Source organism: Rhinoraja longicauda, chromosome 13, assembly GCF_053455715.1.
Source record: "Rhinoraja longicauda isolate Sanriku21f chromosome 13, sRhiLon1.1, whole genome shotgun sequence".
Taxonomy (NCBI): domain Eukaryota; kingdom Metazoa; phylum Chordata; class Chondrichthyes; order Rajiformes; family Arhynchobatidae; genus Rhinoraja; species Rhinoraja longicauda.
In genome coordinates this window covers 19,448,129-19,471,014 of record NC_135965.1, presented here as the reverse complement: position 1 = coordinate 19,471,014, position 22,886 = coordinate 19,448,129, and the positions used below count along the sequence as shown (strand labels likewise).

At 45.5% G+C, this 22,886-nt stretch overlaps 1 protein-coding gene across 7 annotated transcripts in view; it reads right to left on the bottom strand.

Annotated features, from left to right (window-relative positions):
* Nucleotides 1-14,089: 14,089 nt before the first annotated feature.
* Nucleotides 14,090-22,886, bottom strand: part of LOC144599502 (mediator of RNA polymerase II transcription subunit 12-like protein) — a 395,150-nt gene continuing 386,353 nt past the window's right edge. For all 7 annotated transcript variants that reach the window (XM_078410467.1, XM_078410473.1, XM_078410471.1 and 4 more), the window contains 2 exons: nt 16,253-16,334; nt 14,090-14,961 (listed from right to left, as the gene is read on the bottom strand). In XM_078410467.1, coding sequence (XP_078266593.1) covers nt 14,909-14,961; nt 16,253-16,334 — 135 coding nt within the window. In that variant the 3' untranslated portion in view covers nt 14,090-14,908. The remainder of the gene's footprint in view (nt 14,962-16,252; nt 16,335-22,886) is intronic.

The window sequence follows — 22,886 nt, the reverse complement described above, 5'->3', positions numbered from 1 at the left end:
GGATGGTTCAATTGCCTAATAATAGCTTGAAGAAACTGTCCTTGCATCTGTCCTTGCATTTTGATACTTCTGTTCCACTTGCCTGAAGAGAGAGGGGAGAAGAGGGTGTGACCCGGACAAGACTGGTCCTTGATTTTGCTGGTGGTAATGAAAAGGAAAATAGCGTAAAAGCAATTTGTTTAATGTTATGTCCAGTGGATTCCTTGCTGCAAGGAGTGGGGGGTGAGTTGGATTGATTGATTGAAAGATCCACTGAGTCTATGCTGACCATCAGTCATCTGTTCGCAACAGTTCCATGTTCCATTTTCACATCCACTCCCTACACACTAGGGGGAATTTACAGAGGGGCCAATTAACCTACACACCCATACCTCCTTGGGATATGGCTGGAAACCAGAGCACCTGGAGGAAACCCCGCGTAGTCACAAGGAGAACGTGCAAACTCCACACTGGCAGCGCCCGAGGTCATGATCAAACTTAGGTCTCTGGGCCTGTGAGGTAGCAGCAGGACCAGCTCTACCACTGTGCCACCCAATGTAAACATTAAGCTTTCTAAATCCAACATATTTTCTGCTACTCGGCCTGTTGCAATTCTTTGCATGATACTTGTATGTCTCGGGTATTGAGTGCTGATCTAGCGAAAAAAAAGCCAGAAAAAGCCCAAAGCATTCTGATCTAAGCCAAACAGCTTTTTCTGCTTATCACACCTCCGCAATCTCTCATCTCCCACATTTAGTGTTTTTTTTAAACTTCTATAAGAATGGATCGGTTCCCATTTACCATACGTTTCCATTTACCAGGTCTCTGTGTACTCACTGAAGCTACCGATATCCCTATATAGCCTCTTGGTGCCCTCTTTACCAACTACATTCCTACTTTCCATTGTGTCATCAGCAACAATAGGACAGCACGGTGGCACAATGGCAGAGTTGCTGCCCTGCAGTGCCAGAAACTCGGGTTCAATTCTGACCACAGATGCTGTCTGTACAGTTTGTACGTTCTCCCCGTGACTGCATGGGTTTTCTCTGGGTGCTTCAGTTTCCTCCCTCACTCCAAAGACATGCAGGTTTGTCTGTTAATTGGCTTTGGTAAAAATTGTAAATTGTACCTTGCGTGTAGGATCGTGTTAGCGTATGGGGATCGCTGGCCGGCGCGGACTCGGTGGGCCGAAGGGCCTGTTTCCGCACTGTATCTCTAAACTAAACTAGAAATCTTGCTGACAGAAAAAGACTCACTTATGCCTTTGATTTGATTCCTGTTATCCACCCAATCAAACCAGGGCAAAGTGTTGCCAAAAGACCATAAGACATAGGAGCACAACTAGGCAACTCAGCCCATCGAATTTGCTCCGCCATTTAATTTTTGCAGATCTATTTTTCTCCCTTAACCCAATTCTCCTGCCTTCTCCCCGAAACCTTTGACACCCTGTCTAATCAAGAACCTAACAATCTCCACTGTAAAAATACCCAGTGCTTGGCTGTTTTTAATGATGGACTGTGCTGTGCCCATGATAGACCAGGTTGAGTCCACCGCTGTGCTCATAATGGACCAGGCCAAGTCCACCACTGTGCCCATGATAGACCAGGTTGAGTCCACCGCTGTGCTCATGATGGACCAGGCTGAGTCCACCGCTGTGCCCATGATAGACCAGGCTGAGTCCACCACTGTGCCCATGATAGACCAGGCTGAGCCCACCGCTGTGCCAATGATGGACCAGGCTGAGTCGACCACTGTGCCCATGATAGACCAGGCTGAGTCCACCACTGTGCCCATGATAGACCAGGCTGAGCCCACCTCTGTGCCAATGATGGACCAGGCTGAGTCGACCACTGTGCCCATGATAGACCAGGCTGAGTCCACCGCTGTGCCAATGATGGACCAAGCTGATTTTTTAAAAGATTTTTTAGATTTAGAGATACAGCGCGGAAACAGGCCCTTCGTCCCACCGAGTCCGCGCCGCCCAGCGATCCCCGCACATTAATACTATCCTACACACACTAGCGACAATTTTGACATTTACCCAGTCAATTAACCTACATACCTGTACGTCTTTGGAGTGTGGGAGGAAACTGAAGATCTCGGAGAAAACCCACGCAGGTCACGGGGAGAACGTACAAACTCCGTACAGACGGCGCCCGTAGTCAGGATCGAACCTGAGTCTCCGGCACTGCATTCGCTGTAAGGCAGCAACTCTACCGCTGCGCCACCGTGCCGCCCTGAATCCACCTCTGTGCCAATGATGGACCAGGCTTAGTCCACCGCTCTCTGTATCCTTTCATGTTCCTGTGTATTGGAGTTGCCATACCACGCCATGATACAGTCAGGATACCCTCTACAGTGCATCTGTAGAAATCCACTGGCATATTAGGTGAAACGCCAAATCATTTTATGAGATATGGGAGCAGAATTAGGCCATTCAGCCCATCGAGTCTACTCCACCAATCAATTATGGCCGATCTATTTTTCACTCTCGAACTCATTCTCCTGCCTTCTTCCCATATATCCTTTAGTCTGAGGCTGTTCCCAAGTACTCCATACGGTTTCACTTTCCACGAAAACCTTTGATGCCACACTTTATCAAATTCTGGATACCTAGGGGCAGTTACTGTTCACCCTTTGTCCACATTCCACATTACAATATATTTTTTAAAGAGCTCTAATAAACTGACTACACATAGACAGAAAATGCTGGAGTAACTCCAGGGGTCAGGCAGCATCCCTGCTGAAAATACCCTATCTATACCTCTCATGATCTTCTAGACTATTGACTAGATCCCTGAGAGTGTTACCACCTACAACAATCCAGCTGTATTGAAGTGACAAAATAATTTAATTTCTCAATGGAAATTATAATGACCACTAATAAACTTTTATGACTGCCACGTAACAAACACAGATGTATTTGTTTAAACTTGTTTTTTACCCAGATACATCCAACATCCCAAATAACAGCACTTGGCGTGATATCAGACACAGGTCTCAGTGGTTTGGTATTCACTACGTACAAAGCACCATTAAGTGAACTCATGCCATGAACAATTGCCCTCAAATGCTCTTTTTGCCCGCAGTGACTTTATAATAATAATAATGCATTACATTTATATAGCGCTTTTCTAAACACTCAAAGACGCTTTACAAGGTTTACTAAAACATAAAAGAAAATAAATAGATAAATAAGTAAACGAAGAGAAAAGGAAAAAGAAGGTGAGGTGACGGTCAGTGGTTGAAGGCGGTGCTGAACAGGTGAGACTTCAGTGATGTTTTGAATGTGGTGAGTGAGGAGGAGTCCCTGACGGTTTGGGGTAGTGAGTTCCAGAGTGTGGGAGCAGCGATGGAGAAAGTCCTGTCACCCCAGGATCTGAGTTTGGTCCGGATGGGGGGGGACAGGAGGTTAGCAGCAGCAGAGCGGAGGTTACGGGTTGGAGTGTGTCTGTGGAGGAGGTCAGTCAGGTAGGATGGGGCCAGGTTATGGAGGGCTTTGTAGGTCATGAGGAGGATTTTGTACTGAATTCTCTGGGGGATGGGGAGCCAGTGGAGCTTGTAAAGGACGGGGGTGATATGGTCACGGATCGGGGAGTGGGTGAGCAGACGGGCAGCGGAGTTCTGGATGTATTGGAGTTTGTTGATGATTTTTGAGGGTGAACCATAGAGGAGGCTGTTGCAGTTGTCCAGACGGGAGGTGATGAAGGCGTGGATGAGGGTTTCTGCAGCTGTGGAGGAGAGGGATGGACGGAGATGGGCGATGTTTTTGAGGTGGAAGAAGGCTGTCTTGGTGATGTGTTTATTCACAAAATGCTGGAGTAACTCAGCAGGTCAGGCAGCATCTCGGGAGAGAAGGAATGGGTGACGTTTCGGGTCGAGACCCTTCTTCAGACTGATGTCGGGGGTGGGACAAAGGAAGGATATAGGTGGAGACAGGAAGATCTGGGAAGGAGGAGGGGGAAGGGAGGGACAGAGGAGCTATCTGAAGTTGGAGAAGTCGACGTTCATACCACCGGGCCGCAAACTGCCCAGGCGAAATATGAGGTGCTGCTCCTCCAATTTCCGAAACCACGAGGAAGAAGATGGAGGCGCAGGCAAGTCCCAAGGAAGCAGATGTGGCTGTGGTAGCGAGTCTGGGTCAAGATGTGGTTGTAGAGTAGGAGGGCATTTAAACCACGAGGCAGAAGATGGAGGCGCGGGCAAGTCCCAAGGAAGCAGATGTGGCTGTGGTAGCGAGTCTGATTTAAACCACGAGGCAGAAGATGGAGGCGCAGGCAAGTCCCAAGGAATTTTTTGTTTGATGTGTGATGTATGATGTGTGATGTGTTTGATGTGTTTGTCAAAGGAGAGGATTTGATCAAAGATGATTCCAAGATTCCGGATGTGAGGGGAGGTGGATACTGGGAAACCATCAATATTCAGGGTGAAGTTGTGGGTGGATTTGGTGTGGGTTTTTGGTCCAATGATGATGATTTCAGATTTATCGCAGTTGAGTTGGAGGAAATTGAATTGGAGCCAAGATTTTATTTCAGTGATGCAGTTTGTCAGGGTAGAGTGTGTGGTGGTGGAGATTGACTTGGTGGAGATGAGGAGCTGGATATCATCGGCATAGCAGTGGAACTTGAGACCAGTCTTATACAGTCCTATACAGTCTTATCCAGTCTTATACAGTCACAAGCACAACATGAGCCACGGAACTACACAACTGGTGTTGCTGCTGCTGCAAGTGACGGCCAAATCACAAAATAAAAGTATGTTAAAATAACTTTTTTTTTGTGAGGATGTTGCAAGACTGAAGAGTCTGAGCTATAGGGAGAGGTTGAGCAGGCTGGGACTCTATTCCCTAGCGCAGAAGGATGAGGGTGATCTTATAGCGGTGTATAAAATCATGAGAGGAATGGATCAGGTAGATAGACAGTCTCTTGCCTAGAGGAGAAGAATCGAGAACCAGAGGCTATTGATTTAAGGTGAGGGAAGAAAGATTTAATAGGAATCTGAGGTGTGAAAGTGTGTGTGGAATGAGCTGCCAGAGGAGGCAGTTGAGGCAGGGACTATTGCAATGCTTAAGAAACAATTAGACAGGTACATGGATAGGACAGCCTTCAAGGGATATGGGCCAAACACAGGCAGATGGCACTAGTGTAGATGGGACATGTTGGTCCATGTGGGCAAGTTGGGCCGAAGGGCGTTTCCATACTACATGACTCTATGACTATGAAAGTGCTGACAGGGTTCACAAAGTACTTTGATGTAGCTCTTTCTTACATCAACCTCTGCCCATATCTCTCCACCCCAACCACAATGCACACACACGCCCACACAATTGGGAATGGGCAATAAACACTGGCTCAGTTGTAAAGCCCATATTATTTAAAATGAGTATCAAAAAAAACATTGTGAGAATTATGAAAAAGAAAAATATGAGGTGTAGATAGGGTAGACAGTCAGAACCTCTTTCCCAAGGTGGAAATGTCCAGCACTAGAGGGTATAGCTATAAGGTGAGAGGGGGAAGAAGTTTAGTTTAGTTTTAGAGATACCGCGTGGAAACAGGCCCTTCGGCCCATTGAGTCCATGCCGATCATTGATCACAGTAGTTCAATCCTATACACCAGGGACAATTTACAGAAGCCAATTAAACTGCAAACCTGCATGTCTTTGGAATGTGGAAGGAAACCGAAGCACCCGGAGAAAACCCACGTGTCATAGGGAGAATGTACAAACTCCACACAGAGATATGAGGGGCAAGTTTTCTTACACAGGGAGTGGTGGAGGCCTAGAACGCATTGCTAGGGGTGGTGCTGGAGGCAGATGCAATGGTGGCTGATAAGAGGCTTTTGGATAGTCACATGGAAGTGCATGGAATAGAGGGATATGAATCATGTGCAGGCAGATGAGATCAATTTAACTTGGCATAATGTTCGGCACATGTTCCTATGCTGTATTGTTGTATGTTCTGTTAGATTTATACCAAGGCATTTCTTTGACACATCACAGACGTACGTGTTCATTGCTACCCTGCTGTAGGAAGTTCACCGGTTAAGACACTCTTCTATTCCTGAGAAATGTTTGTGATCTGAACTGTTTGGAAATGAACAGAAACAGCACGTGGGAGAGCATCACGGACTCAGTGGTGATGGGAGAGTGAGCAGGAGTGGGGAGTGTGGCCTCCAGCCCGCCTCACTGACTCAGTGAGTGAGCGGGTCAGTCTGCTCAGCAGTCCCAACTCTGCTCCGCTCCAGCCAGTCCCCGATGGCTGCGGCTCGGGGGAACGGAAAGGTGGGGCAGCTAGAGAAGGCAGATGGACATACCCCTTCTCACCCAGCAGAGGTTTCCTGCAGCCCCACCCTGCCAGTCTACCTGATGGTCTTCGTATGTACAGGATGTTTACAAGTCGGGCGATGATAACCTGTGGAATACCTGCAATGGACATAAGATGGGAACTTCCTGCAATTAAGGGGTACAAGGGTCATTTTTCTCCCATTGCCCTGTGTAACTTTCACAGTAGCTCTGAGATGCTCAAGTTTACAGGGAGCTATAGAGACATCCAGCATGGAAGTAGGACACAAAGTGCTGTATAATTCAGAAGGTCAGGCAGCATCTCTGGAGGAAGAGGATAGGTGATATTTCAGTTCTCCAGACTGAAAGTAGGGGATGGTGGTGGGGGGGGTTGGAGTGATGAGCTCGAGACAAATCATACTGGGTAACAAATGACCTCAGGCAGGGTGGTGCTCTGGTAGGCCCATTGTTTGCTAGGTAAGGAGTGATCTCAAGAGGGATACAATCTCTGCAGAACATGGATAGGTGCCATTTTGAGTCGAGACTGATCTGAAGAAGGGTCTCGACCCGACGCGTCACCTATCCATGTTCTCCGCTGATATTGCCTGGCCTGCTCAGTTACTCCAGTACTTTGTGTCCTTTTCTGTATTAACCAACATCTGCAGTTTAGTTTAGTTTAGAGATACAGCACGGAAACAGGCCCTTTGGCCCACTAAGGCCACACCGACCAGTGATACCCGCACACTAACACTAACTCCACACACTAGGGACAATTTGCAATTTTACCGAAGCCGATTAATCGACAAACCTGTATGTCTTTGGAGTGTGGAAGGAAACCGGAGCACCTGGAAAAAACCCATGCAGTCACGGGGAGAACGTACAAACTCCATACAGACAGCACCCGTGGTCGGGATCGCACCCGGGTCTCTGGCGCTGTAAGGCAGCAACTCTACCGCTGTGCCACTGTGCCACCAATAATTTTGGGACATGTTCTAAAGAGCAAGCAGACTCAACTGGCCAAATGGCCTCCTTCCACTTTGTGAGAAACAGGATATGAACACAAACAGTGTTTGTCAAAACATTAGTAGCTTTGTCCTCAAAGCTGAAGCAAAACAGCTGAAGATTGGAAAACAAGGATTTGATGGAGATGTTGTGAGTATGGGATAAAGTATTGGAGAACTCCAGAATTGTCTTTTAAGACTTTACTTTTGGTTTACCTATGTGGACCTGATCGAAGGCTACAATGGTAAAAAAATGTCAGTAATTTTAAATAAAGACAGAATGAGAAAGGGGGAAGTGGGATATGGGCTCTCACAAAGGAATTGAGGGAGGGCCAATGAGATCCAACTGCAAGGTGTGAGATATGAGGTCAGGTGATACAGGAATAGGAAGAGACCTCTCCATATCACTGTCTATATCTCTCTCGTTTCCTTCATCCAGACTCTCAGTCTGAAGAAGTGCCTTGACTCGAAATGTCACTCATTCCTTTTCTCCAGTGGTGCTGAGTGACTCCAGCTTTTTGTGTCTAACTTCAATGAAGTAGGTGGCCAGAGAAAGAGCAGAGGGCATTTACAGAGCGCTGTAGATGGAAAGAATATCATCAATATCGCATGAATTGTCTTGAAAGTGTTCAAGATAAAGCTGAAAGAGGCCCAGCAGTTTTGACTCAATGGGCTAGGAATGAGATGATTCGTGAAGGACCATGGGGATGTAGTCCACTGGTGATCATCACATGGACATCCCAGCAGTCATTAGAGTTGAGACACAGCGGGGAAATGGCCGCTTCAGCCCGCGCTGACCAGTGATCCCCGTACACAAGCACTAACCTACACACTAGGTTAGGGACAATTTACCATTTTTACCAAAGCCAATTATCCCACAAATCTGTACATCTTTGGAGTGTGGGAGGAAATTGGAGGTCTCAGAGAAAACCCACGTGGTCGCATGGTGAAAACGTACAAACTCCGTACAGACAGCACCTGTAGTCAGGATTGAACTCGGGTGTCTGGCGCTGAAAGGCCGCAACTCTACCGATACGCCACTGTGCCGCACCATTAGCCTGAGACACATTGACAGTCAGGACTGGAGAGGGCGAGGTGAATAAGGTCATTAGAAGCAGAGCAAGGGGTGAATTGCAACATTTTTATTGTGGCATCTGTGAGAGGCAGACATTCAAGGAAATCTCCAGACAGTTTGGGAGTCTAGTCAAGTCTGCAGATGCAACCTTATGGAAACAATTTGAAAATAGAACATTTAGGCTGAACAGTACAGCAGGTAATAGGAGCCCAGTTATATTTATTGCACATTAAATCATCCATACTTCCTATGGGAGTGCCATGTTGTATGCAATGTAATAAAGAGAGTGACATAAAACTATTTCACTTACTAAACTACCTTAGACCGAATTCTGGAGCCCAGGTATCCAAATATTGCTGAGGACATGTATCTGTAAAATACCGTTAAGGAACAATGCTTTGCTGAAAGGCATATTGTTTTTAGTATAAATACAGGTACGCATGGGCCGTTAACAAACAAATCAGCCCAGATTGTTCACCTTAGCATTTAGTTAATTGAACTTCCCATAGTTTAGAAACAAGGAACTGCAGATGCTACTTTACAAAAAAAGGACACAAAGTGCTGGAGTAACTCAGTGGGTCAGGCAGCATCTCTGGAGAACATAAATAGGTGACGTTTCAGGTCAGGACCTTTCTTCAGAAACGTCACTAGACTTAGGAATGTGGGAGGAAACTGGAGCACCTGGAGGAAACCCAAGTGGCCATAGGGTGAACGTGCAAAGTCCACACACATACAGCACCCGAGGTTAAGATCAAACCCGGTCTCTGGCACCGTGAGGCAGCAGCACTGCCAGCTGTGTTAAAAATGTGGGTTCCTTTTAATTTATGGTAACTTCATCTCTTTATGTGGCATTGCATACCAAGTCTGCTTCACATTGAAGCACAGCAAGTACATTCTTTCCTTCTCTGACCATATGCTCAACTGATGGCCCTTAAGATTGTTCTTGCATGTACCAGACACAGCTGTGCCGCAAAATACATGTAAAGATGCCAACTCACTTCTATTTTTTTATTCTGGTTGCCAAGAGCATTCTAGAACACCATGGTTATTGTGATCTTAATTTTCAGCAGGAGAAGACCCTTGCAGCATCTTACTGTGTTAATGATGGGAGATAAGTGTTGTGTAATGATCCTGATCTGATAAGGGGACTAGAGGTAAAAGAGCCATTAGGAGGCAGTGATCACAACATGATAAGTTTTACTCTGCAAATGGAAAGGCAGAAGGGAAAATCGGAAGTGTCGGTATTACAGTATAGCAAAGGGGATTACAGAGGCATGAGGCAGGAGCTGGCCAAAATTGATTGGAAGGAGGCCCTAGCAGGGAAGACGGTAGAACAGCAATGGCAGGTATTCCTGGGAATAATGCAGAGGTTGCAGGATCAATTTATTCCAAAGAGGTGGAAAGACTCTAAGGGGAGTAAGAGACACCTGTGGCTGACAAGGGAAGTCAGGGACAGCATAAAAATTAAGGAGAGGAAGTATAACATAGCAAAGAAGAGTGGGAAGACAGAGGATTGGGACTCTTTTAAAGAGCAACAAACGTTAACTAAAAAGGCAATACGGGGAGAAAAGATGAGGTACGAGGGTAAACTAGCCAATAATATAAAGGAGGATAGCAAAAGTTTTTTTAGGTACGTGAAGAGGAAAAAAACAGTCAAGGCAAATGTGGGTCCCTTGAAGACAGAAGCAGGGGAATTTATTATGGGGAACAAAGAAATGGCAGACGAGTTAAACAGTTACTTTGGATCTGTCTTCACTGAGGAAGATACACACAATCTCCCGAATGTTCTAGGGGCCGGAGAACCTAGGGTGATGGAGGAACTGAAGGAAATCCACATTAGGCAGGAAATGGTTTTGGGTAGACTGATGGGACTGAAGGCTGATAAATCCCCAGGGCCTGATGGTCTGCATCCCAGAGTACTTAAGGAGGTGGCTCTAGAAATAGTGGAAGCATTGGAGATCATTTTTCAATGTTCTATAGATTCAGGATCAGTTCCTGTGGATTGGAGGATAGCAAATGTTATCCCACTTTTTAAGAAAGGAGGGAGAGAGAAAACGGGTAATTATAGACCAGTTAGTCTGACATCAGTGGTGGGGAAGATGCTGGAGTCAATTATAAAAGACGAAATTGCTGAGCATTTGGATAGCAGTAACGGGATCATTCCGAGTCAGCATGGATTTACGAAGGGGAAATCATGCTTGACAAATCTACTGGAATTTTTTGAGGATGTAACTAGGAAAATTGACACGGGAGAGTCAGTGGATGTGGTGTACCTCGACTTTCAGAAAGCCTTCGACAAGGTCCCACATAGGAGATTAGTGGGCAAAATTAGGGCACATGGTATTGGGGGTAGGGTACTGACATGGATAGAAAATTGGTTGACAGACAGAAAGCAAAGAGTGGGGATAAATGGGTCCCTTTCGGAATGGCAGGCAGTGACCAGTGGGGTACCGCAAGGTTCGGTGCTGGGACCCCAGCTATTTACGATATACATTAATGACTTAGACGAAGGGATTAAAAGTACCATTAGCAAATTTGCAGATGATACTAAGTTGGGGGGTAGTGTGAATTGTGAGGAAGATGCAATAAGGCTGCAGGGTGACTTGGACAGGTTGTGTGAGTGGGCGGATACATGGCAGATGCAGTTTAATGTAGATAAGTGTGAGGTTATTCACTTTGGAAGTAAGAATAGAAAGGCAGATTATTATCTGAATGGTGTCAAGTTAGGAGGAGGGGGAGTTCAACGAGATCTGGGTGTCCTAGTGCATCAGTCAATGAAAGGAAGCATGCAGGTACAGCAGGCAGTGAAGAAAGCCAATGGAATGTTGGCCTTCGTAACAAGAGGAGTTGAATATAGGAGCAAAGAGGTCCTTCTACAGTTGTACCGGGCCCTGGTGAGACCGCACCTGGAGTACTGTGTGCAGTTTTGGTCTCCAAATTTGAGGAAGGATATTCTTGCTATGGAGGGCGTGCAGCGTAGGTTCACTAGGTTAATTCCCGGAATGGCGGGACTGTCGTATGTTGAAAGGCTGGAGCGATTGGGCTTGTATACACTGGAATTTAGAAGGATGAGGGGGGATCTTATTGAAACATATAAGATAATTAGGGGATTGGACACATTAGAGGCAGATAACATGTTCCCAATGTTGGGGGAGTCCAGAACAAGGGGCCACAGTTTGAGAATAAGGGGTAGGCCATTTAGAACGGAGATGAGGAAGAACTTTTTCAGTCAGAGGGTGGTGAAGGTGTGGAATTCTCTGCCTCAGAAGGCAGTGGAGGCCAGTTCGTTGGATGCTTTCAAGAGAGAGCTGGATAGAGCGCTTAAGGATAGCGGAGTGAGGGGGTATGGGGAGAAGGCAGGAACGGGGTACTGATTGAGAGTGATCAGCCATGATCGCATTGAATGGCGGTGCTGGCTCGAAGGGCTGAATGGCCTACTCCTGCACCTATTGTCTATTGTCTATTGTCTATTGTCTATTAAATGTTTGCATTGAGCATTATAGAATCTACCTCCACTATGATTTGAAAATGTGATATATGAAAATATGTGTGGAACAGCAGTAGAGTTGCTACCTTACAGCAGCAGAGATCCTGACTATGGGTGCTGTCTGTATGGAGTTTGTATGTTCTCTCTGTGACCGCATGGTTTTTCTCAAGGGTGCTCCGGTTTCCTCCCACATTCCAAAGACATACAGGTTTGTATGTTATTTGGCTTCTGTAAATTGTCCCTAGGGTTTAGGGTAGAACTAGCTTATGGGGTGATCGCTGGTTGGCACGGACTCAGTGGTCTGAAGGGCCTGTTTCCACGCTGTATCTGTAAAGTCCAAAGTCTAAATCTGGACAACATTGGTACTAGACTTGGATGCACACGACTCATTCTGAAATGACAGAGTGTGGAGTGAGGCTAACCTAAAATGTAATGTTTACAGTTAGAACCTTTTTCCCCAAGATGGAAACGTCAAAGATAAGAGGGCATAGCTTTAAGGTGAGTGGGGCAAAGTTTAAAAGAGATGTGCAGGGCAAGTTTTTCTTTTACACAGAGAGTGGTGGATTCCTGGAATGCACTGCCACGGGTGGTGGTGGAGGTAGATATATGGCTTTTAAGAAGCTTTTGGATAGGCCCATGGATAGGAAATGGACGGATATGGATGACTTCCTGACAGACGAGATTAGTTTGAGTTTGGTATTATGTTTGGTGCGGATATTGTGGGCCGAAGGGCTAGTGTCTGAAGAAGGGTCTCGACCCGAAACGTCACCCATTCCTTCTCTCCCGAGATGCTGCCTGACCTGCTGAGTTACTCCAGCATTTTGTAAATAAATCGATTTGTACCAGCATCTGCAGTTATTTTCTTATATCCTGTGGTGTACTGTTCTATGTTCTATACTTTGCTGTCTTATGGTATTATAAGGATACTGTCGGAATGCCAAACTACAGGCTATGGTAAACTATAGCCTTCTGATATTCAAAAACATTCAGGTGACAGGGTATAAAAAGACACAAAGTGCTAGAATAACTCAGCAGATCAGGCAACATCTTAGTTTAGTTTAGTTTAAAGATACTGCGCTGAAACAGGCCGTTCGGGCCACAGAGTTTGCTCCGACGAGCGCTCACCACGCACTGACACTATCCTACACACATTCGGGACAATTTACATTTATTCCACGCCAATTAGCCTACAAACCTGTCTGAAGAAGGGTCTCGACCCGTGCCGGGGGCAGATGTGCGATAGGAATTTTTTTTCTTTGAGCCATGGACTGTATTCCCGGAATGGCGGGACTGTCATATGTTTAAAGACTAGAGCGACTAGGCTTGTATACACTGGAATTTAGAAGGATGAGAGGAGACTTATCGAAACGTATAAGATTATTAAGGGGTTGGACACGTTAGAGGCAGGAAACATGTTCCCAATGTTGGGGGAGTCCAGAACAAGGGACCATTCCTTCTCTCCTGAGATGCTGCCTGACCCGCTGAGTTACTCCAGCATTTTGTGATACCTTCGATTTGAACCAGCATCTGCTGTTATTTTCCTACACAGCCTACAAACCTGTACGTCTTTGGGGTGTGGGAGGAAACCGGAACTTCCCAGAGAAAAAAAACACATGGTTACAGGGAGAACGTACAAATTCCGTACAGACAGCAACCACAGTCAGGATAAAAACTGGGTCTCTGGCGCTACAAGGCAGCAACTCTACCATTGCGCCACCGTGCCGGAGGGCAGATGTGCGATAGGAGATTTTTTTTCTTTGAGCCATGGACTGTATTCCCGGAATGGCGGGACTGTCATATGTTGAAAGACTAGAGCGACTAGGCTTGTATACACTGGAATTTAGAAGGATGAGAGGAGACTTATCGAAACGTATAAGATTATTAAGGGGTTGGACACGTTAGAGGCAGGAAACATGTTCCCAATGTTGGGGGAGTCCAGAACAAGGGGCCACAGTTTAAGAATAAGGGGTAGGCCATTTAGAACTGAGATGAGGAAAAACCTTTTCAGTCAGAGAGTTGTGAATCTGTGGAATTCTCTGCCTCAGAAGGCAGTGGAGGCCAATTCTCTGAATGCATTCAAGAGAGAGCTAGATAGAGCTCTTAAGGATAGCGGAGTCAGGGGGTATAGGGAGAAGTCAGGAACAGGGTACTGATTGAGATTGATCAGCCATGATCACATTGAATGGCGGTGCTGGCTCGAAGGGCCGAATGGCCTCCTCCTGCACCTATTGTATCAAACCGATACTGTATGAATATACCAAGCACAAAACAAGAACCCGTTTTCTCCAATGTTAGTTGTTGCTTTATTAGATTTCAAATTGCAACCAGTTTCTTTATCCTTCATTGCTTCCTCTTGACCAGAATGTGACATAGAAATACCAAACTCAGCCATGCACAACAGAGCTGTTCAGAAATGCTGTACAATAATATCATTACTCTATAGAGGAAAAAATAGCTTTATTATCTTAACAAACTTTTTTTCCTCTTAAAAAGTGCTTGTGTAAAATTACAAATCTAGGCAAAATGAACAGTTTAAACAAACAATTTTGCCATGTCCTTTCAGAGGCTCAGACCACTGGTAAGACCAACTCATCTGTAGCCATAGTTCAGCAGGTAGACTTACCTCGTTACTGTCAAATTCATTAATATAAACCATTATTTTGGTCCAGTGCATCAGAAGGGAGTCTTTGCTAACAAATAAATAAATTCCATTTATATCTAGATCTTTTCTCTTAATGTAGATCTGCTAAAAGCACCAAAATCGACTTTTAGCAACAAAAAAAAAACCCAGCAGCTTTCTACAGGACCTACAAGATCCAAGAAACATTTTGCATTGTAAAACTTCGATTTTCCTTTAAATAAAATAATCTACTCTCACTTTACATTATTTATTCACAGCGGCTACGTCACAAGAGTAAATGTCAAAACAAAATTTAAGGAAAACTAAAGTAAAAATGATAATAAAAAGAGAGAATCACGAGGAACAATCGACAGTGAAGTCCACCGTATCAACCCCGACGGAGGTTGGTTGCGTGCACTAATCACCAGTACTTTTCCCCAGACTATTCTGTGCTTCTTTCCAAGGTTCAGTAATGAGGAGGGTGGCTGTATGGGTTTGATGGCTGCTGTGGCTGATTACCTGGCAGAGAACAAAGTTTTCACAAGAATCACAGTTAGTGAGGCAACACTTGGAATTCAGCTAAAAATTCTCAAGCCATTGAAAGTTTCGTAAGTGACATTGGCGTTAGAGGGATGGGATTTAGACTTTAAACTTTAGATACAGCATGGAAGCAGGCCCTTCAGCCCACCGAGTCCATGCCGACCAACGATTGCCCCATACACGAGCACTATCCTACACACCAGGGACAATTTACATTCTCACCGAGGCCAATTAACCTACAAACCCGAACGTCTTTTGGATGTGGGAGGAAACCAGAGCCCCCTGAGAATACATGCGGTCATAGGGAGAACGTACAAACTCCACACAGAGAGCACTCGAGGTCAGGATGAATCCAGGTTTCCGGTGCTGTGAGGCATCAGCACTACCAGCTACATGACTGTGCCGCCCTTGTTTTTGCAAGTATTCTTTCTTTTCACTTTCTTGCAGAATGCCTGTGTAATCTATGTATTATTTATATTTTAGTGTGCTGCCTCAGTCTAAGTACTCGAGGTGCTGCTGTGGGCAGGATTTTCATTGTACCAGCACCATACTGTACTTGTGCATAAAATAATACATTTGACTTCGCGGCTTATAAATTTGGGATTTTCATATATCCAAACAAGGTCTGGATTCATTATCTGGAAATATAGATCTAATCCTGGGAACCAGGGTCTCTGGAGTTTTTAGCAGCAGCTCTACCAGCTTGTCCCTACTGACCAATGTCATCAAGAATTTAAAATCATGTATGAACAGGTTTAAACTTATAATTGTCATGTGTACCGAGGTACAGTGAAAAGCTTTGTTTTGCATGCTATCCAAATAAATCTTACAATGCAGGTTCACCACCGATTTTCCGGCAACTGATGGTTCTTTAATCCAGACAAAATTACGAGAGTGCACTTGAAATCCCCCCCCCCCCCCCGAAAATGAGGCAGCCGATCACTACCCCATCAGGACTTCCGCGCTGATCGGTGGGTTGAATTTGCCCCCTGCGGCCAGGGCTCTGGAACTCCGGCCCAGCCGGAGCCGGCAGATCCATTCCCATAGCCGACTTCTGAGGACATCTTTGCGGGCTGTTATCTCGGCCCCCTTTGCTGTTGTGACCTCTGTCGGTCCGGCAAAACGGATAATGCAGCAAGGCTCTGGATGCAATGGTGCTGGAAAATCAGTGGTGGACTTGTACCACACATACTACTACATACAATCAAGTCAAACTCTCAAGTACATGAGGTAGAGCAAAAGGGAAGACACAGAGTGTATTTGTACTTACTGGAGAGTTGTTTCTGTAGCTGTCTGACCAGCGCTGCTGTTTGTTGCTGCTGCTGAGTCTGTTGCATACCCTGTCTAGAAAACTTGGAGGATAAAGAAACAATTTGTTAAGTCAGAAAGGGTGCAGAGAAGATTTACATGGATGTTGCCAGGACTCGAGGGTCTGAGCTGTAGGCAGAGGTTGAGTAGCCTGGGACTCTATTCCCTGGAGCGCTGGAGGATGAGGGGTGATCTTATTGAGGTGTATAAAATCATGAGAGAGGAATAGATGGATTGGACACACAGAACCTCTTTCCCAGAGTAGAGGAATCGAGAACCAGAGGGCATAAGTTTAAGGTGAAATGGGAAAGATTTTATAGGAATCTGGGAGGTGACTTTTTAACGCAAAGGGTGGTGAAATTAGTTTAGTTTTGTGATACAGCGCGGAAACAGGCCCTTTGGCCGACCGAGTCCATGCCAACCAGTGATCCCCGTACTTTAACACTATCCTACACACTCTGGGGACAATTTACACTTATACCAATTAACCTCCAAGCCTGAATGTCTTTGGAGTGTGGGAGGAAACCGAAGATCTCGGAGAAAACCCACGTGGTCACGGAGAGAACGTACAAACTCCATACAGACAGCACCCGTACTCAAGGTGTATGGAACGGTGCCAGAGGAGGTAGTTGAGGCAGGCATTATTGCAACGTTTAAGAAGCAAATAGACAGGTACATGGATAGGACAGGTTCAGAGGGATATGGGGCAAATGCAGGGAAGTGCGACTAGTGTAGATGGGGCATGTTGGTTGGTGTGGACAAGTTCGGCTGAAGGGCCTGTTTCCACGCTGTATGAGTCTATGACTAAATAATTAATATTTTAAATCTGATTCTTAGTTCAAACACCTGCACTGTTATCATTTCTGGATGTAAGGTTCCACCTTTAAATGAGAAAATGTAAAAAGAGTTCATTCATCAGAGAGGATACACCACAATGGCACTATTTTACTTCCTAAGAAATCTTTGTAAGATGTGGAAAAAAGAAGCTGCAGATGCTGGTTTACAGAAAATGACACAAAGTTCTGGAGTAGCTCAGCGGATCAGGCAGCATCTCTGGAGAACGTGGTAAAGTAACCATAAAGTAGCACATATTGGTTCTTACAGATTCATAGAGTCATAGAGCCATATGGCACAGAAACAGGCTCTTTGGCATGACTTGCCCCTGCCAACCAAAATGTCCCACCTACGTTAGTCCCACCATATCCCTCAAAACCTTTCTGATCCAGGTACCTGTCCAAATATTTTCTAAATGTTGTTATAGTACCTGCCTCAACTACTTCGTCTGGCAGCTCAATACATGTACCCACCACCCTCTGTGTGAAAAAGTTGCCCCCCAGGTTCCTATTCATAGCAACATACAGTATAGACACTGGCCTTTTGGCCCATCTAGTCCATGCTGATTCTGATTCTGATTCCAACTACACTAATCCCATTTGCTTGTATCAGGCTCATACTCCTCTATGCCCTTCCAATCCAATACTTGTTGAAATGCCTTTGAAACTTTATGTTTGTATCTGCTTCCACCATCTCGTTTGGAAACTGGTACCCGATATTCACCACTCTCTGTTTGAACACCTTATCAGTCAGATAGAGTCATAGAGTGATACAGAGTGGAAACAGGCACTTCGGCCCAACTTGCCCACACCGGCCAACATGTCCCAGCTACTCTAGTCCCACTTGCCTGTGCTTGGTCCATATCCCTCCAAACCTATCCTATCCATGTACCTGTCTAAATGTTTCTTAAACAATGGGATAGTCCCAGCCTCAACTACCTCCTTTGGCAGCTTGTTCCATACATCCACCACCCTTGGTGTGAAAAACGTACCCCTCAGATTCCTATTAAATCTTTCCCCTTCACCTTGAACCTATGTCCTCTGGTCCTCAATGACCTGTAAGACTGTTTGAACTTCCATCTAAGCCACAACCTCCCTACTAGATGCTGCTCCAGTTAGAGGAGAACGTGAGTCGGTGAGCAATAGTTAGCGAGGGTGGAAGTGGAGGACATGTGTTTAGCTTTCTGGTTACTGCAGTGTGAAATGTTTGCCCTGGAAAAGGAAAGTGTGAACAGCTTGGTTTTTTGTAAAAAGTATCTGGCTTTAATGTAGTTCGCAAAACAAAATGTAATTTTTGCAATTGGCTTGTGGAAGAAGTTTTGATTGTAAGATTGTTCTCCCACAAAAAAAAATGTTCCATCCCTCCCCATAATCTGGCAACTAAACATAACCACAGATGGAAAGGAATGAGAAATAAACGATATCCAGTGATTTCACAGTCAATAATATCTAGATGAAGTGAAATTAAATTGTCTACAGCATGGTACCAACCTTATTTGTATTAGGTTTACCGGCATTGGGCAAAGTGCTTGACACACGAGGCTGGTTTAGTAACATTTAGTAACACTGGGCAGCACAATGGCGCAGCGGTAGAGTTGCTGCCTCACAACACCAGAGACCCACGTTTGATCCTGACTAGGGGGGCTGTCTGTAAGGAGTTTGCACTCTCTCCCTGCGACCGCGTGGGCCTTCTCCGGGTGCTCTGGTTTCCCCCACACTCCAAAGACATGCAGGATTGGAGGTTAATTGGCTTCCGTAAAATTGTAATTTTTTCCTAATGTGTAGCATAGTGCTGGTGTGCAGGGTGATCTCTGGTTGGTGTGGACTCGGTGGGCTGAAGGACATGTTTCCACGCTGCATCTCTAAAGTCTAAAGTAAAATCTAAAGTCACTCTTACCAGGATGAATTGAAAGCATCATAACTTAGAAGTCTGAAGAAGGGTCTCGACCCGAAACGTCACCCATTCCTTCTCTCCCGAGATGCTGCCTGACCTGCTGAGTTACTCCAGCATTTTGTGAATAAATAACTTAGAAGTCTGTTATTCTGTTCTGCCTGAACATTCAATGCAGCCAGACCAAGGCTGTCACGAGGAATCTTGGCATTTTCCAATGTAGAAAATATTGAATGTTGAAGAATGTGGGGACTCACAATTTGAGGAACAGCCAAGGTATTATAAGATAAATAACTGAAACTCCATTAGACCTTCAGTGTAATTGCTCGGAAGAGTTTTCCAAGATTTATAACATGCTCGGTGCCAAAAGAGACTACTCGGCCCCAAGCACCAACCTAACCCACTTCTCTGCTTTTTCTTCATAACTCCAGCCATCACCAATACGTTTACTTCCTTAGAAGGCTTAGGAAGTTTGGCATGTCCCCAACAAACCTCATCAACTTCTACAGATGTGTCGTGGAAAGCATTTCATTGGGATGCATCACAGCATGGTTTGGGAGCAGCTCCATCCAAGACGGCAAGAAATTGCAGTGTTGTGGACGCTGCCCAGACCGTTGCCTCCCTTCCATTGACTCCATCAAAACGTCACGCTGCCTCGGCAAGGCCACCAGCATAATCAAGGACCACTCTCCTCAGCCACTCCCTCTTCTCCCCTCTCCCATCAGGCAAGAAGCACAGAAGTTTGTAAACACATACCTCCAGATCCAGGTACAGTTTCTTCCCAGTTATCAGGCAACTGAACCATCCTAGCACCAACTAGAGTGGTTCTGACCTACCATCTACCTCAGTGCAAACTATCTTTAATCGGACTTTATTGGACTTCATCTTGCACTGAACATCATTCCCTTTATCCTGTATCTGTACACTGGTGACGGCTTGATTGTAATCATGTATAATCTTTTCGCTCTCTGGATAGCATGCAACAAAAAAGCTTTTCACTGTACCTTGATATACACATAACAATGAACTAAACAAAAGTCAGGTGAAATTTCAGATTGTCGTGTGGATGTGGATGGATATGTTAACTTAGAGGTGTATAAAATCATGAGGGGAAAAAGTGCAATGAATACACAGTCTTTTACCCAAGGGGAAAAAAACCCAAGAGGAGCTATGTTTAAGGCGAGAGGGTACAAGATTTAATATGAGCGCAAGGGGCAATGTTTTTACTCAGAGGGTGGTGGGAATATGGAAAGAGCTGATGAAAGGAAATTGTTGAGGCACATACTGTAACATTTAAAAGACACTTGGACAGATTCATGGACAGGAAAGGTTTGGAGCGATGTGGGCCAAATGCAGGCAAATGGGACTAGCTTAGATGGGGCTTTTTGGTCAGCTTGGACGTTAGGCCAAAGGGCCTATTTCCATGCTGTATGACTCTAATAGGTACACCTTTAAATTTGTATCTATATATTAATTTTGGGGATATACACATTTCTGTCAAGGCCAATATTTATTGCCCACCTCCAACTTCCTTTGAGGAGGTGTTTGTGAGCCATTGTCTTGAGCTTCCAGTGGTTCAATGCTACTGGGAATGTGTTCCAAATCTTGGATCCAGCAACAATCAAGGAACGATGATATATTTCAAGTCAGTCAGGTAAGAGATGAGGTGGAACTCATTGGTGGTGGTGTCCCATACATCTTCTGCCTTTCTCCTTCCATTGATCAAGGTCATGGCTTTACCGGGTGCTGTTTGAGTAGCTGAGACTTGCAGCTACAATGATTTGGGTAAGGGAATTGAAGGCTTTGTGGCCAAGTTTGTATTTGACACGAAGATAGGTGGAGGAGCAGGTAGTGTAGAGAAGGCACGAACACCGCAGAAGGACTTGGACAGGTTGAGAGAGTGGGCAGATAAGTGGCAGATGGAATACAGCATAGCAAAGTATATTTTGGTAGTAGGAATAAAGGTGGTGACAATTTTCTAAAGGGGTAGAGAGTTCAGAAATCAGAGGTGCAAAGGGACTTGGGAGTGTTGGTGCAGGAATTCCCAAAAGTAATCTGTTAGTCGAATCGGTAGTAAGGAAGGCAAATGCAAAGTTCGCATTTATTTTGAGAGGACTAGAATATAAAAACAGAGATATAATGCTGAGACTTTATAAAGCGCTGGTGAGGCTGCGTTTGGAGTATTGTGAGCAATCTTTGGAAGGATGTGTGGGAAACCTCATTCTTTAGGGAACGGGGGTTCCCTCCGTCCATTATAGATGAGGTTCTCACTAGGGTCTCCTCGATATTCCACAGCTCTACTCTTGCTCCTCCTCCCCCCATTCGTAACAAGGACAGAGTCCCCCTTGTCCTCACCTTCCACCCCATCAGCCGTCACATACAGCATATAATGCTCCAACATTTTCGCCACCTCCAATGGGATCCCACTACTGGCCACATCTTCCCATCTCCACCCCTTTCTGCTTTCCGCAGAGACCGTTCCCTCCGCAACTCCCTGGTCAACTCATCCCTTCCCACCCAAACCACCCCCGCCCCAGGTATTTTCCCCTGCAACTGCAGGAGATGCAACACCTGTCCCTTTACCTCCCCCCTTGACTCCAACCAGGGATCCCGTCAGACTTTTCAGGTGAGGCAGAGGTTCACTTGCATCTCCTCCAACCTCATCTACTGTATTCGCTATTCCAGGTGTCAACTCCTGTACATCGGCGAGACCAAGCGCAGGCTCAGCGATCGTTTTACTGAACACCTCTGCTCAGTCCGCCTTAACCTACCTGATCTCCCGGTTGTTCAGCACTTTAACTCCCCCTCCCATTCCCAATCTGACCTTTCTGTCCTAGGCCTCCTCCATTATCAGAGTGAGGCCCAGTGCAAATTGGAGGAACAGCACCTCATATTTCATTTGGGTAGCTTCCACCTCAGCGGTAGGAACATTGACTTCTCTAACTTCAAATAGCCCGTGCTTTCCCTCTCTCTCCATCACAGTTCTCCCATCTGTCTTACTGTCTCCGACTACATTCTATCTCTGTCCCGCCCACTCCCCTGACATCAGTCTGAAGAAGGGCCTCGACCCGAAACGTCACCCATTCCTTCTCTCCAGAGATGCTACCTGACCCGTTGAGTAACTCCAGCATTTTGTGTCTATCTTAGGAAGGATGTGGTGGTGCTAGAAAGGGTCCAGAGAAGGTTTACGAGATTGATCCCAGGAATGAGTGGGTTAACATATGATGAGCGTTTTATGGCACTGGCACTGTACTTGCTGGATTTCATAAGCATGAGGAGGGACCTCGATGAAACTTACCTAATAGTGAAAGGCCTGGATAGAGTGAATGTAGACAGGATGTTTCCACTAGTGGGAGAGCCAAGGACCAGAGGCCAAAGCTTCCGAATAAAAGGACGCACCTTTAGGATGGAGATGAGGAGGAATTTCTTTAGTCAGAGGGTGGTGAATCTGTGGAATTCATTGCCACAAAGGCAGTGGAGGCCAAGTCAATGGACATTATTAAGGCAGAGATTGATAGATTCTTGATTCGTATGGGTGTCAGGGGTTATGTGGCTGATAGGGAAAGATAGATCAATCATGATTGAATGGCAGAGTAGATTTGATGGGCCGAATGGCCTAATTAAGCTCCTATCCCTTACGAACTTATGAACAAATGCACATTGTACATGATACATAATGTATTCCCCAGGTTTAGGTTTATTATTATCACCTCCTCCAACCTTGCACCTCCTCCAACCTCATCTACTGTATTCGCATCACATCAGATATAGTGAAAAGCTTATGTTTGCGTGCTATCTAATCAAATCAGATAATGTGAGTGGCACAGTGTGGCAGTGGTAGAGTTGCTGCCTTGCAGCTCCAGAGACCTGGG